This window comes from Muscardinus avellanarius (assembly GCF_963383645.1).
Source record: "Muscardinus avellanarius genome assembly, chromosome: 16".
In the NCBI taxonomy this organism is placed as follows: Eukaryota; Metazoa; Chordata; class Mammalia; order Rodentia; family Gliridae; genus Muscardinus; species Muscardinus avellanarius.
The window spans coordinates 58,746,372-58,759,464 of NC_137802.1; the positions used below are offsets into that span (position 1 = coordinate 58,746,372).

Genomic DNA, 13,093 nt, shown 5'->3' on the forward strand with positions numbered 1-13,093 from the left:
ACGCCAGCCTCATGGCCGAGGGCGTGGCAGCGGCGCCATATTGTTACCAGCGGTGGCAGCAGCGAATTCACCAAGTCCACTACAGCTCCATCGGCGCACTCAACAACAGTGAGTCAAATTGCGGCCCCTAGAGGAGAAATCCCAGTACTGACTCCCAGGGACTTGACCCAGTGGGGGAGTGGTGATGGCAGAGATATCACACTATAGTCACAACTCCATGCAGGAGAACGCCCAGCCTGACACTCCCCATGGTCTAAAGCAGCCTCGATTGACTCCCTGGTCTGAGACTTTGTGATACAACCCAGTAAAGGAGTAGTGGTGACTGAGATTCCACAGACTCGAGATCCAGAGCACCTTAAGTGAAGTCGTAGTGACCCAGGGAAGAACCCAGAGAAGGCACAAACTTCCGAAATCACGGGAAAGAGAAATAACAATGGAGCAGTGAATGCCCACAACCCCACAACACCAGAACCTGATAAAACAGAAATTCAGAGATTTCTAGAAGATCAAATCAAGAAAATAACTGCAGAAATAATAGAGGTGTTTCGAAAAGAATTCAGAGAGACCCAAAAAGAGATAAAGGATGTAATCAATGAAGTAAAGGTCTCAATTCAAAGTATAAACAACCGATTAGACCACATGGAGAATAGAATCTCGCTCCTAGAAGATGATCACTCCAAAAATGAATGCATAGTTTCTAACTTAGAAAAAAAATATCCGACAGCAGGAATCTGACATTGAAGAAATATGGGCCCATTTTAAGAGAGCTAACCTAAGAATAATTGGAATAGAGGAGGGAAAAGAAGGTGATACCAAAGGGATCAGCAATCTCTTCAAGGAAGTAATAGCAGAAAATTTTCCAAACATAGAGCAAGAGGTCGATACACAGGTCCAGGAAACTTATAGAACTCCCTTTAGAGAGGATTGGAGAAGAAGATCCCCACGCCACATAATAGTCAAAATGACCAATGTGGAAGCCAAGCAGAGAATCTTAAAGGCAACAAAAACAAAGGGCCAAGTGACATTCAGAGGCAAACCAATTAGAATCACTCCAGACTTCCCAAACCAAGTCATGAGAGCCAGAAGGGCTTGGAGTAACATATTCCAAACTCTGAAAGAAAACAACTTCCAGCCAAAACTTTCCTACCCAGGAAAACTTTCTATCAAATTAGATGGGGAAATAAGAAGCTCCCATGACAAACAGAAACTGAAGGAATTTATGTCTTCAAAACCAGCACTAGAGAAAATACTCAAAGAGATTAACTACAAAGAAGAAATAGGTAACACACACCAGAACCAGAGAAAAAAGATTTTCCATCCAACAGACAACTAAGATTGACTCTCTTTGGAGATTCGCTATTTATGTTAGTCTTTTACCTATCTCTAAATTGTATTGTTTGCTTTTATTGCTAATTTTTAGGATTTCTAGTTGGAATATTAATATACCTTCAGATATAGCATTTGGAAATATTTTATCCCATTCTATCAGTAACTTTTAACTCTGTCTACATTGTCTTTGGATATACAATAATTTTTTTATATTCTAAGGAGTTTGTTTACCCTTCTGTTGCCTGTGCCATTGAAATCATATCCAAGAAAATACTGCCAATTTCAATGTCATGAGGTTTTATGACCCAGATTTTCTTCTAAAAGTTTATAGTCTTAAGATTTATATTTAGGTCTTTTATCTATTTTGAGTTAATATTTGTATATGGTGTTAGGTAAGGGTCCAATTTTATTCTTCTTCATGTAATTATTATTTTTCAACAATATTTAGTTAAAAGATTAGTATTTCCTCCACCGAATGTCTGTGGAAACCTTGTCAAAAATAACTTGACAATATATGGAAGAATTTATCTCTAGGCTTTTATTTAACTCCAATGGTTTATATATCAGCCTTTATAACAGTACTACACTGTTTCAAGTATTTGTAGCTTTGTAACATTTGAAATCAGAAAATATACATCTTCTAGCTTTGCTCTTTTTTGAGATCGTTTTGTGTATCTAGAGTCCATATTCCATATTAGGATAGATTTTCTCTGAAAAATAAATAAATGTATGACAGTTTCACCTAAAAAAAAAAAAGAAGAAATATTCTCTGGTAAGAAAGAAAGCAAAAAGAAATATTGAAATGTTATCTTTAAGTCATCAAAAACTTGGTATCAGACAAGTGAAACTGTTATGTGAGATTATCATTGTTAATTTTAGATAAATTGCTATAATACTAGATGTCAACCACTAAGCCAAGCATGGAAGGAGGGATGGGGAGGGAACGGGGTGGGGATTGGGTAGGGGCTAACTGGGCGATGTGTGCATGTATGTCTACAAAAGTTTTATACCGTTATGATGTATGAATACAGTGCACCAATAAAAAAATAAATAAAAAAAGATAAAAGAATCCCCCCCCCCAAAAAAAAAAGCCACCAACACTGGATATTAGTGCAAAATGACTCGCTCAGAGGGAAGGAGGAAGGCAAATTACAGAGCAGAGAGGGGACAGGCTCCCTCTCAACTCGCTGCCCTGACCTTGACCCTGGAGATGCTGAAGCCCTTCCCCACTCACCCTTCAGCTCCGGGCAGGAGCTGCTTGTCTCCCATGCTGGCATCTGGTGCATCGTCTTCGTCGGAGGAGCCGGCACTAGAGGATTCCTCGTCACTGTCGGCCAGACAGTAAGCCCTGGGCCTGCAACTGAACAGGAGGAACGTCACCACAGCGCTGGCCCGTGCCTGAGCTCTGCTTAAGGAGAGCACGTGCACACACCACACGCACGCACACATGTGCACACACTTGACATTGGGGCCAACCACCTCTATTACACAATGTCATTGTCTCCAACCCACCGAGGAAGAGGAGGCCCATGCCCAGGCCTTGGGTTGGCTTGCTCAGTGCTAAGTCTCCCAGAAGGACTGCAGAGGACTTGTGCCCAGAGTGTTTGCTTTTGAGCATGCGTCAGGACAGGTGGTGGAGCGATGCGGTTCACATAAAATGCAGTGGTTTCATGAGTTGTGCAGCAGGTGCCGAGTGGGAGGGTGTGTGGAAAGAATGGAGGGTTAGAGGCTGAGGGGACAGCCTGTGTTGGTGACATGGCCATCTCACTGATGAGGATGTGCAGGCATGCCCCTCGCCTCTGGCTGAGTCAGTGCTTCCCAGTTTGGCCCCCCACCCCACCCCAAATTTGAGCTGTGACTCAAGACTCCATTCTAGTGAAATTATGCATCTTCCCCCACACCTGTCCCATCTCTTGAAGACCACAGAGGAAGCCAACAACCCCAAGGTGTAAGTATCAACTGACATGGGAACCCAGGGATTTTTCTGGAAAAGGACCTGCTTAAAGACTATGCCTGTTACTAAAGTAATAGAAAGCCTGGGCCGAGCTGAGGACAGCATCCCTCGTTAAGCTCTCCAGGTTGGAACTCAGTATCCAGTGGCGTGGGCTTGCTGGGTCACAGCAGGGGGAGGGATCAAGCTCCCCTGAGAGGGACACTAGGGGCTTCCTGGCTGAGCTTCTCACTGTCCCCTCCAAGGCAGCTCCCTCCCTGGACTGTGGCTTTGCTTCTGAGAGCTCTGGCAGGGTCCTGTTTCTGAGGCTCAGGACTTAATTCTGAAATGAATGAGGGAAGGCCTGGCCTCTAAAACAGTATTAAGCAGCCGAATGGTCACTAAGCAGAGGCTGGGCCTTACAGTGTTGACGAGGACAAAATTATCTAGACAGTAATTTTGCAGTAGAGGTAGGCCCTGCCTTCCTGCAGCTGTGTTCATTTGCTTTTCTTATGATGCTGTACTTGGGTCACCAGAAGCTACTGGGACAGTCATCTCCTGTGGGAATCAGCATCCAGTGGGGATCAAGGGCAGAGCATAAATGCTGGTATGGCTATGAAGGCTGAGCGCTGTCCAGCTCCACCCCTGAAACAGGAGCCCGGCTGTAAGAGGATCCCGAGTGTCCTCCCTGGAGGGACGCGGGGATCTGAAACGTCAGAGCCTGCGCCACAGCCAGCAGGCTGGACTTCCATGTTCAAGGGAAGCTCCCTGGGCAGAATACAGTCCCCTCGTCCCTGGCAGCTCCTGCCTCCCTCCACCTCAGGCCTGGCTGGCCCAGGAAGTGCCTGTGTGCATTCGTCTCCACAGAGCCATTCCAGAGCACTCTGTGGTTGGTTAGCCAACATGGGGACAAGCACAGTATGATTCCCAAGAAAGCCTGAAATGGGTCTTGGGACAAGGATGGTCAGAGATGCTGCTCTCCGGCTCTCAGCCCTGTGCTGCCAGGTACGGAAGCCGTCCATCAGCACAGCACAGGTCTGCTCCTCATGCGCACCTCATCCTCTGGGATCACAGCAAGAGCTGCTGAGCTACGGCCCTGAGTCCCCACTGGTGTGTCATCTGGCGCTCCAGACTCTGGGCAGAAGGTGCCGAAGGCTGAGCTCAGCAGTGAGCGCTCAGGTTCCTGAACTAATCCTCTGCGGCAAAGAGAGCAGGACAAATTTTGTGGCTTGAACTGAATAATTTAGGTAATGCTGTACTGGTAAAAGCAGATCAGATGATGTAACATTCTGATTTTAAACAAGAGGTACCTCTACGGTCTGCACTGGGAGCTATATTATGGAGCAACAATATTTACTAATTAAGTATGTGGCTTAATGTTTTTCTGATGTTCATTTATGACTGAAAATGAATTTTATGGTCTCGATCATATGATGTCAGCAAGAACTTCAGAGAAAGATACACTGCCCAGCCTCATTGATGTTGTGTTGTAGTGTGATGAGCCTAACGGCGTTAAACACACCCAGCATCCAGATGAGTGTGCTACCCTCCGAGGGCCACCTGAACAGGCTTGTTCCAGTAATGTCACCTCTGCCATGAGCATTTTTGTTTTTTGGTAGTGGTGATTGAACACAGGGCATTCTTTTTTTACTTTTTTTTTTGGCGGTACTGGGGATGGAACCCAGGGGCATTCTACCTTTGAGCTACACCCCCAGCCCCAATTTTTATTCTTTATTTTGAAACAGGGTCTCATTGGGTTGCAAAGGACCTCACTAAATAGCTGAGGCTGCCCGCCAACTGTGATCCTCAGTCCCAGCCTCCTGAATGCTGGGATTACAAGTGTGCGCCACCACGCCAGGGTGTTATCTTTTTTTTTTTTTGGTGGCACTGGGGTTTCTGGAAACCCTTCTACCTCTGGGCTACACTCCCAGACACGTATTTTTTATATTTCTATTTGGAAACAGGGTCTCCTAAGCAAGCCAGTGTGGCTGGCTTCGAACCTGCGCAATCTTCCTGTCTCTGCCTCCCAAGCGCGGGGATTACCAGCATGCGCTTCCACGCCCATCTATTATTATCTTTTGATTTGAAACAAGGTCTCACTAGGAGTCTCAATACATTGTTGAGGCTGTCTTCAAATCGGTGATCCTCTTTTCTCAACTTCCCAAGTACGGGGATTACAGGTGTGCACCACCAGGCCTGGCTTGCTATAAATCTTTTTGGAAAGTTGTTTGCAGTCAGACACAAGGAAAAGCTAATGATTTTATCACTTATACTCTGTCTTGGACCAAGTATTTTATTCTTGGTCTTTTAATCACCATCACCTCTGACAATGTCTCACAATTCTCAAACCACCTCTAAAGCAAGATGATTTGCTCTCACTTGGGATGACTGAGAATATCACAGACTCCTGAGGCAATTCTAAAGAAAAGCCCCAAGAAATACTTTAAGTGAAGGGAACATAATTAGATTCCATAGCTCTGTGAGAGGACCACACTCATAAGAATGTATTAATCTTCTTTTATTTAAGAGAAATCAGCCCCACACATCTGCCACAGATACACGTGCGTCCGCCCACAGGCAGCACTGAGTCACAGTAGAAACCAAGTTCTTGGCTCCCAGGATCAGGGGCCTGGGGCTGGCGAGTGGCAGAGTGGACGAGTGAGCACATAAGGAGGAGAGATGGGCCACCATCGGGGCCACACTGTGGCCCAGGCCCCAGCGGCAGCACTGCAGTCCCAGGCCCTCTCTGACTAGTCGGGCCCTCGGTAAGCCGTTTGCTAAGGCTCAGACTGCTCAGCGCACTACCTTGATTCCTTTGTTTATTGTGGCGCTGGGGGTGAAGCCCAGGGCCTTGCACGTGGAAGTGCTCTACCACTGAGCTATACCTTCAGCTCCTGAATTCCATTTGTGTACCTTCTTGCTTGAAAATGGTCTTAACTATACTATGTGATGAGGGGACTATTGGGAGAGAAGAGGCCTAGAAGGAAAGTGCCTCTGAACACACAGTGAGCATACGCTGCCAAGGGAAGGGACTTCACTAGAGCAATGCAGCACGATTCCAGCTCTCCAGCTCGCCTTCGTGTGCAACGGGAAACAAGCTTCCTGCCCGAAGGGGCTTTGCACGGGTTGGGCAACGTCTCCCCGCGCCTCAAGAGCACCAGCACCTGCACCCTGGCACAGGAGAGGAAAAGGCAGTGAGACTAGCCTGAGGCCTTGCCAGAGATGGACACCGGGGAGCAAGCCCTGTGCGGTAAGGCCCTAGGCAGAGCCGGGCGTGGTGGCGCACGCTTGTAATCCCGGCATTCGGGAGGAGACTGGAGGATCGTGGTTTGTGGACAGCCTCAGCTACTTAGTGAGGCCCTCTGTAACTCAGTGAGACCTGGTTTCAAAATAAAGAATAAAAAATAGGGCAGGGGTTCCATCCCCAGACCCACCAAAAAAAAAAAAAAAAAGACCCTGGGCAGACGGCCACAGGCGGCCAGGGCACAGGCTGTGCTGGCCACGCCTTGGCCTGCTCTCTGGAGGTTTACCGTGAAGGAAGATGGCAGTAGTAAAGACCACATGCTTCATAACGGCTACTCTAGACTGACTTCTGTCTCTCTCCTGCTGCTCAGCTTTGAGGTGGCTCCTCTCATGACTGAGGAAGCGAAGGTGTAGATTCTAGAATCACTTCTGGGATTCGGTTGTAACCATGGATGCTGTCAGAGGTTTTCAATGTTCCCAGAAACTGTGGGCCAAATGATGCACCTGGAGGTGTCTTCTGAAAGAAGGTTCCAGAATGCTTAAGATCTCAAAAGGATCCTTTTTTTTTCTTTTTTTTCAGTACTGGGGATAGAATTCAGGAACATTCTACTTCTGAGCTATATACCCCCAGCCCTATTTTATTCTTTTATTTTATTTTTATTATTTTGGTGGTACTAGGGTTCCTGGAAACTCTTCTACCTCCGGGCTACACTCCCAGACCTATTTAAAAAAAATACATACATACATACATACATACATACATACATACATATATATATATATATTTGTGGTACTAGGGTTCCTGGAAACCCTCTACCTCTGGGCTACACTCCCAGACCTATTTTTATACTATTTTTTTTTGAAACAGGGTCTCTTAAACTAGCATGGCTGGCTTTGAACCTGCGCAATCCTCCTGTCTCCACCTCCCAAGCTCGGGGATTTTAAGTGTATGCCACCACGCCTGGCTCTTTAATATATTTTTATTTGGTGGTACTGGGGTTCCTGGAAACCCTTCTACCTCTGGGTTACACTCCCAGACCTATTTTTTTAAAATATACTTTTTATTTGGAAACAGGGTCCCTTAAACCAGCACATCTGGCCTTCGAACCTGCACAATCCTCCTGTCTCTGCCTCCTAAGCATGGGGATTACAAGTGTATGCCACCACGCCTGGCCTATTCTTTTATTTTGAAACAGGGTCTCACTAATTTTCATTTTCTTTTTCTTTGTTGCGGTACTGGGGATAGAATCCAGGGACATTCTACCTCAAGCTACACCCACAGACCTATTTTTTATTCTTTATTTTGAAACAGAGTCTCACTGAGTTGCAAAGGGCTTCATTGAGTAGCTGAGGCTGTCCTCGAACCCGATCCTCCTGTCTCAGCCTCCCAAATGCTGGAATTACAAGCATGCACCACCATGCCTGGCTGGGTCTCATTAATTTTCTCAGGCTGGCCATGAACCTATATGATCTTCCTGTCTCAGCCTGCCAAGTACTGAGGTTATAAGTGTGCACCACCACGTCCAGGCAAAGGGATCCTTTATACAAGGACAAAAAATAAATAAAAATAAAAATAAAGGGTTAAGGGTTATTTTTTTCCAGGTACTTTTCTCTCACATACAGTGGTTTTGGATTAGAATCTTCCTTGCTTTCAAAATTAAATGGCAGCCGGGCGTGGTGGTGCACGCTTGTAATCCCTGTGCTTGGTAGGCAGAGACAGGAGAATGACGTAGGTTCGAAGCCAGCCGCGCTGGCTTAAGAGACCCTGTTTCCAAATAAAAAACCTAAGAATATGTCTGGGAGTGTAACCCGGAGGTAGAAGGGTTTCCAGGAACCCCAGTACCACCAAATAAAAAAATTAAATGGCAGATACACGTCAATACATAATTTAACATTTTTTACAGGAAGAAGCACAACATTTCACACCAGAATCTCGTAGGAAAAAATGGTACTTTTAGAGCTGGGCGTGGTGGCACACACTTGTAATCCCAGTACTTGGGAGGCTGAGACAGGAGGATTGCAGATTTGTGGCCAGCCTCAGCAACTTGTGAGGCACTCTGCAACCTGTTTCAAAATAAAGAATTAAAAATTGTGCTAAGGAGCTCAGAGGTATAATACCTTTGGATTCAATCCCCAGTCTGTCTGTTTGTCTGTTTGTCTGTCTGTCTGTCTTTCTCCTCTCTCTCTCTCTCAATATGACACCACCATATTTCTTTTCTTTTCTTTTTTTTGGTGGTGGTACTGGGGTTCTTGGAAACCCTTCTACTTCCGGGCTACACTCCCAGACCTATTTTTATACTTTTTAAATTTGGAAACAGGGTCTCTTAAGCCAGAGAGACTGACTTGGAAACTACGTGATCCTCCTGTCTCCGCCTCCCAAGCACGGGGATTACAAGCGTGCGCCGCCACGCCCGGCAACACCACCATATTTCTAAAGCAAAGATTTTTATTCTCTCTTCTTTTTCACTCAGTTTAGAGAAGCCTGGCTTGCTCAGATACATGCCGATCCTCTGATCAGCAGAGTTTGTGAACTTGAAATTGTGCCAAAGGAGCTACATGAGTGTGAGTGGCAGTGAGTGTGGACCGCCTGAGTGGCAAGCACCTCAGGAACTGGCCAAGACCCTTCAGATGGCGGCCCTGCACCTCGGTGCAGCCGGCTGGGCGCTGTTCTCAGAAGGGCTCCTTGCCCAAGTGCCTCTGACTGGAGCTGGCTTCGGATGGCGGCCCTGCACCTCGGTGCAGCCGGCTGGGCGCTGTTCTCAGAAGGGCTCCTTGCCCAAGTGCCTCTGACTGGAGCTGGCTGCTACTGAGTAGGCATATTTGTTTTGTTTTGGTCTGGGGATGGAGCCCAGTGCTATAGGCATGCTATGCAAGTGCTTTACCACTGAGCTACACCCCCAGCCCAGTGGACCTCATTTTCCTTTTTTTTGTTTTTGTAATAGGGTTGAACTCAGGGGCATTCTACCTTTGAGCTACACCCCCAGCCCTTTTCATTTTTTGTTCTGAAACAGGGTCCTACCAGGTTCATGAGGCTGTTCTCACACCTGTGATCCTCCTTGTGGGTACCACCACACCCGCAGCAGACTTCACTTTCTGTGCAGGCTGCTTCATGTACAAGGCAGCTGGTTGTGTAACTCTGCTGTCATGAGGCTGGACTGATGGTGCTCAGCTGTGCACGGGGGGTAGGGGCAGCAACAAGAAGTCGGGTCTGACTAGAGGACTAGGCTGGGACCCCAGCAATTCTAATGGGCAGACCTGTCCCTACTCCCAGTCTTTGGACTGTGCCTTCATGTCTAGGAACACAATGAAAAGATAGGTGCTTGTGGCTTCACTTGGGGTCAAACAAGACTCAGCACTGGCAGGATGAAATGCGATGGGAGAGCTGAAGTGTACCACTCACCAGAAAACAAATCCAGAGTGCCGAATCCAAACACATTTAACAAATAGCAGAAAAGTGAAAGGAAAATAGCAGATATAGGTTAGATTGCATACAGCAGGTGGAATTCTCCAATTATTAAAACAGGAACATTTCATTAAGTAACTTGGACAAATCAGGATAATCTAAGCAAAAAAATATTTTTGAAGGTATAACTCAAGTGTATAACCCCAGTCTCCTATTATCACAAGCATGAATAAGAGTAGCAGGTCAGTACTGTAATGAAGCAAAACCCCAACAACCTCTGTCTTGTATTTAGACCCTTCAAGGTGGCTCTTTGTGGCATTTTTTTTGTCATTGCACTGCTAGTTCCATGCAAAGGGACTATAGCAGCTCTTCATTTGGTAAAAACAATAATATCATTTAAATGTGTAGTCGGAGCAGTCCTTTTAAAATGTGTAGGAGTGTAACAGTTCCAGCGTGTCCATCATAGGCATTAAAGGGAAAAACCCCCAAGCTCCATCAGTCATCTCACAACACTGGAATATTTCTAAATCAGACAACTCCAGGCAGCAGAGGCACTGTCTACAAAGAGAAGAATTTAAGAAGCAAATCCATACTGTATTATTTCAGGAAGATGCTTCTCAGAACACTTGCGAACTCGCTGAGATATGAGATCAGCCATCTCACTATAAATAATTCTGACTTGGTGATTACAGCAAGCTCCCTGAGGGACCTCGGCCTACTCCACACAGTAATGCCTGTGGTCAAAAGCTCAAGAAGGAGCATCTGAAGTGGTGATTGACTTGCACAGCACTTTATTGCTCAGACAAGTCTGCCCTGCTTGTCTGAGTTAGCGATGCTTTCTGAGTATTCCAGAATGCTTCTCTGGCTCCAACCCACAGTGCGGAAACCACAAGGCATGGTCACAGTTGAGCAGGGTGTGGGGATTCGGTCCCTGGGGATGGAGCTTGGAAACTCTGCACCCAGAGGCACTTACACTGAGGCTCGCTGGCAATCCAGGGCTCCCACACCTCAGACCTGCTTCTCAGAGGCTGCCAGGAGAGGTTGGTTCCCCAGGGTTGAGTTAGTAAAGTCACATATAGCCCTTACCCTTCTTTGCCAATTTCTCCAACCTTCAGGGCTTCAACAAGAGGCTCTTTACCTAGTTTGGTCAAATTCATTTTGGTCTCGAGAGTCATCAGAAAGGACCCATTGTAGGACATTTCCAAGTCAATCCAGAGTCCTAGAGAAATAATAAAACAAAAACAGGTTTTATTCCCTTAAAAAAACCCCACTATAAATGACTATAAAATTGTGTATACTGAAGGCTCTAAGTCTACATATGGCTTGTACTACCAGTACAGGCAAGAGAGGGCTGCAAGCGCAGAGAAAACAAAGAAATGGTTCAGGTGCTTGGCAAATGGCCATCACTGCAGCCCATTATCGAGGTCCCGGTGAATTCAGTGCACCCGTCAGCACTGGAAGGCTCCATCCTCTGGCTTCTTCTCACAATTTTTTTTTTTTTTTTTGGTACTGGGGCTGGAACCCAGGGGCATTCTACCTCCGGCTTACACCCCTCAGTCCTTTTTTTTTTTTTTTTTTTTGGTGGTACTGGGGTTCCTTGAAACGCTTCTACTTCTGGGCTACACTCCCAGACCTATTTATTTGGAAACAGGGTCTCTTAAGCTAGTGCGGCTGGCTTCAAACCTGCGCCATCCTCCTGTCTCCGCCTCCCAAGTGCGGGGATTACAAGTGTGCGCCACAACGCCCCGCCCAGTCTTATTTTTTATTCTTTATTTTGAAACAAGTCTCACTGAGTTGCAAAAGCCTAAGTAGCTGAGGCTGTCCTCCAACCATGATCCTCCAGTCTCAGCCTCCCAAATGCTGGGATTACAAGTGTGCGTCACCATACCTGGCTCCTCACATTTATCGACTGACTGAGGTACTGGGGGTTGAACCCAGAGGCATTCTACTTCTGAGTTATACCCCAGCCTGATTTTGTTCGGAAACAGGATCTTGCTAGGTTTGTTTGTTTGTTTATTTATTTATTGTGGTACTGGGAGTAGAACCCAGGGGGCTTTTCTACCTCTGGGCTATACTCCCAGACCTATTTTATACTTTATTTGGAAACAGGGTCTCACTAAGTTGCTGAGAGCCTCACTAAATAGTTGAGGCTGGCTTTGAACCTGTGTGATCCTCCTGTCTCAGCCTCCCAAGCACTGGGATTACAAGTGTGCGCCACCACGCCCGGCTCTTGCTAGGTTTATAAGAGTCTCACTACTTGCTGAGGTGGTCCTCACACCTGTAATATTCCTGTCTGTCTCCCAAGTACTAAAGATTATAGGCATGCACCACTATACCTGGCTTCTCCTCACATTTAGTAAGACAACACACACCCAGAAGGAAATGGCTGGACACTGGGCAGAGCAAAGAAAGGCTACCAGTTATAAGTCAAAAGGAAAGCACAACAACTTTCCTGGGTGCTAGGTTGTCCTCTAAAGACAAAGGAACCAATTAAAAATAACAAGTAAACATACCCAGTAGTTGGGGCAGGGAGCAGAAAAAAGATCAGGTTTAATTTGGTATAAGGATGGTGACAAAAACTTTTAGAAGCTGGGTGTGGTGGTGCACGCTTCTCATCCAGCATTCTGAGGTAGAGACTGGAGGATTGCTGTTCTTGGCCAGCCTTAGCTACTTAGGCCTGCTGCAACTCAGTGAGTCCCTGTTTCAAAATAAAGACTAAAAATAGGGCTAGGGGTGTAGCTTGGAGATGGAATTCCCCTGGGTTCCATCCCCAGTAAAGCAAAAAAAAATTTTTTTAATTAAAAAAAAAGACTAAAGAGTAGGGCTGGGGGTGTAGCTTGGAGGTACAATGCCTTTGGATTCCATCCCCAGTATCCCCCCCCCCCCACACACACACACACAGGCTTTTAGAATCCCCTGCCAGTTTTTGGGAAGTTGCCTCATAATGGATTACATAAGACATTTCCTTCTGAGACTATTCACATAAAGTTGGGTAACCGCTTTGTGCCTGAATTTAGAGATCTCTTCCTTAGAAATACACTATTGCTGATCAGTTCGTGCCTAAGAGGCTTTTAGCTTCATGGAATTGCACTGGGATGGCACTAGCCACTGTCTCAAACATGGACGGGGGTCATCTCTGAACCTCCGCTACCAGAGGAGTCTATGACCTGGCAGGGAGACGGGGCACA

General features: G+C 46.3%; 1 protein-coding gene across 1 annotated transcript in view; it reads right to left on the reverse strand.

Annotated features, from left to right (window-relative positions):
• The window catches only part of TEX2 (testis expressed 2), a gene marked incomplete at its 3' end in the record, with an annotated part of 74,368 nt that overhangs the window by 9,932 nt on the left and 51,343 nt on the right, over positions 1–13,093 (reverse strand). The window contains exons 7-8 of the mRNA XM_080712444.1: positions 10,992–11,124; positions 2,564–2,689 (exon numbers count right to left, since the gene is read on the reverse strand). Of these exons, the coding sequence (XP_080568570.1) occupies positions 2,564–2,689; positions 10,992–11,124 (259 nt within the window). The remainder of the gene's footprint in view (positions 1–2,563; positions 2,690–10,991; positions 11,125–13,093) is intronic.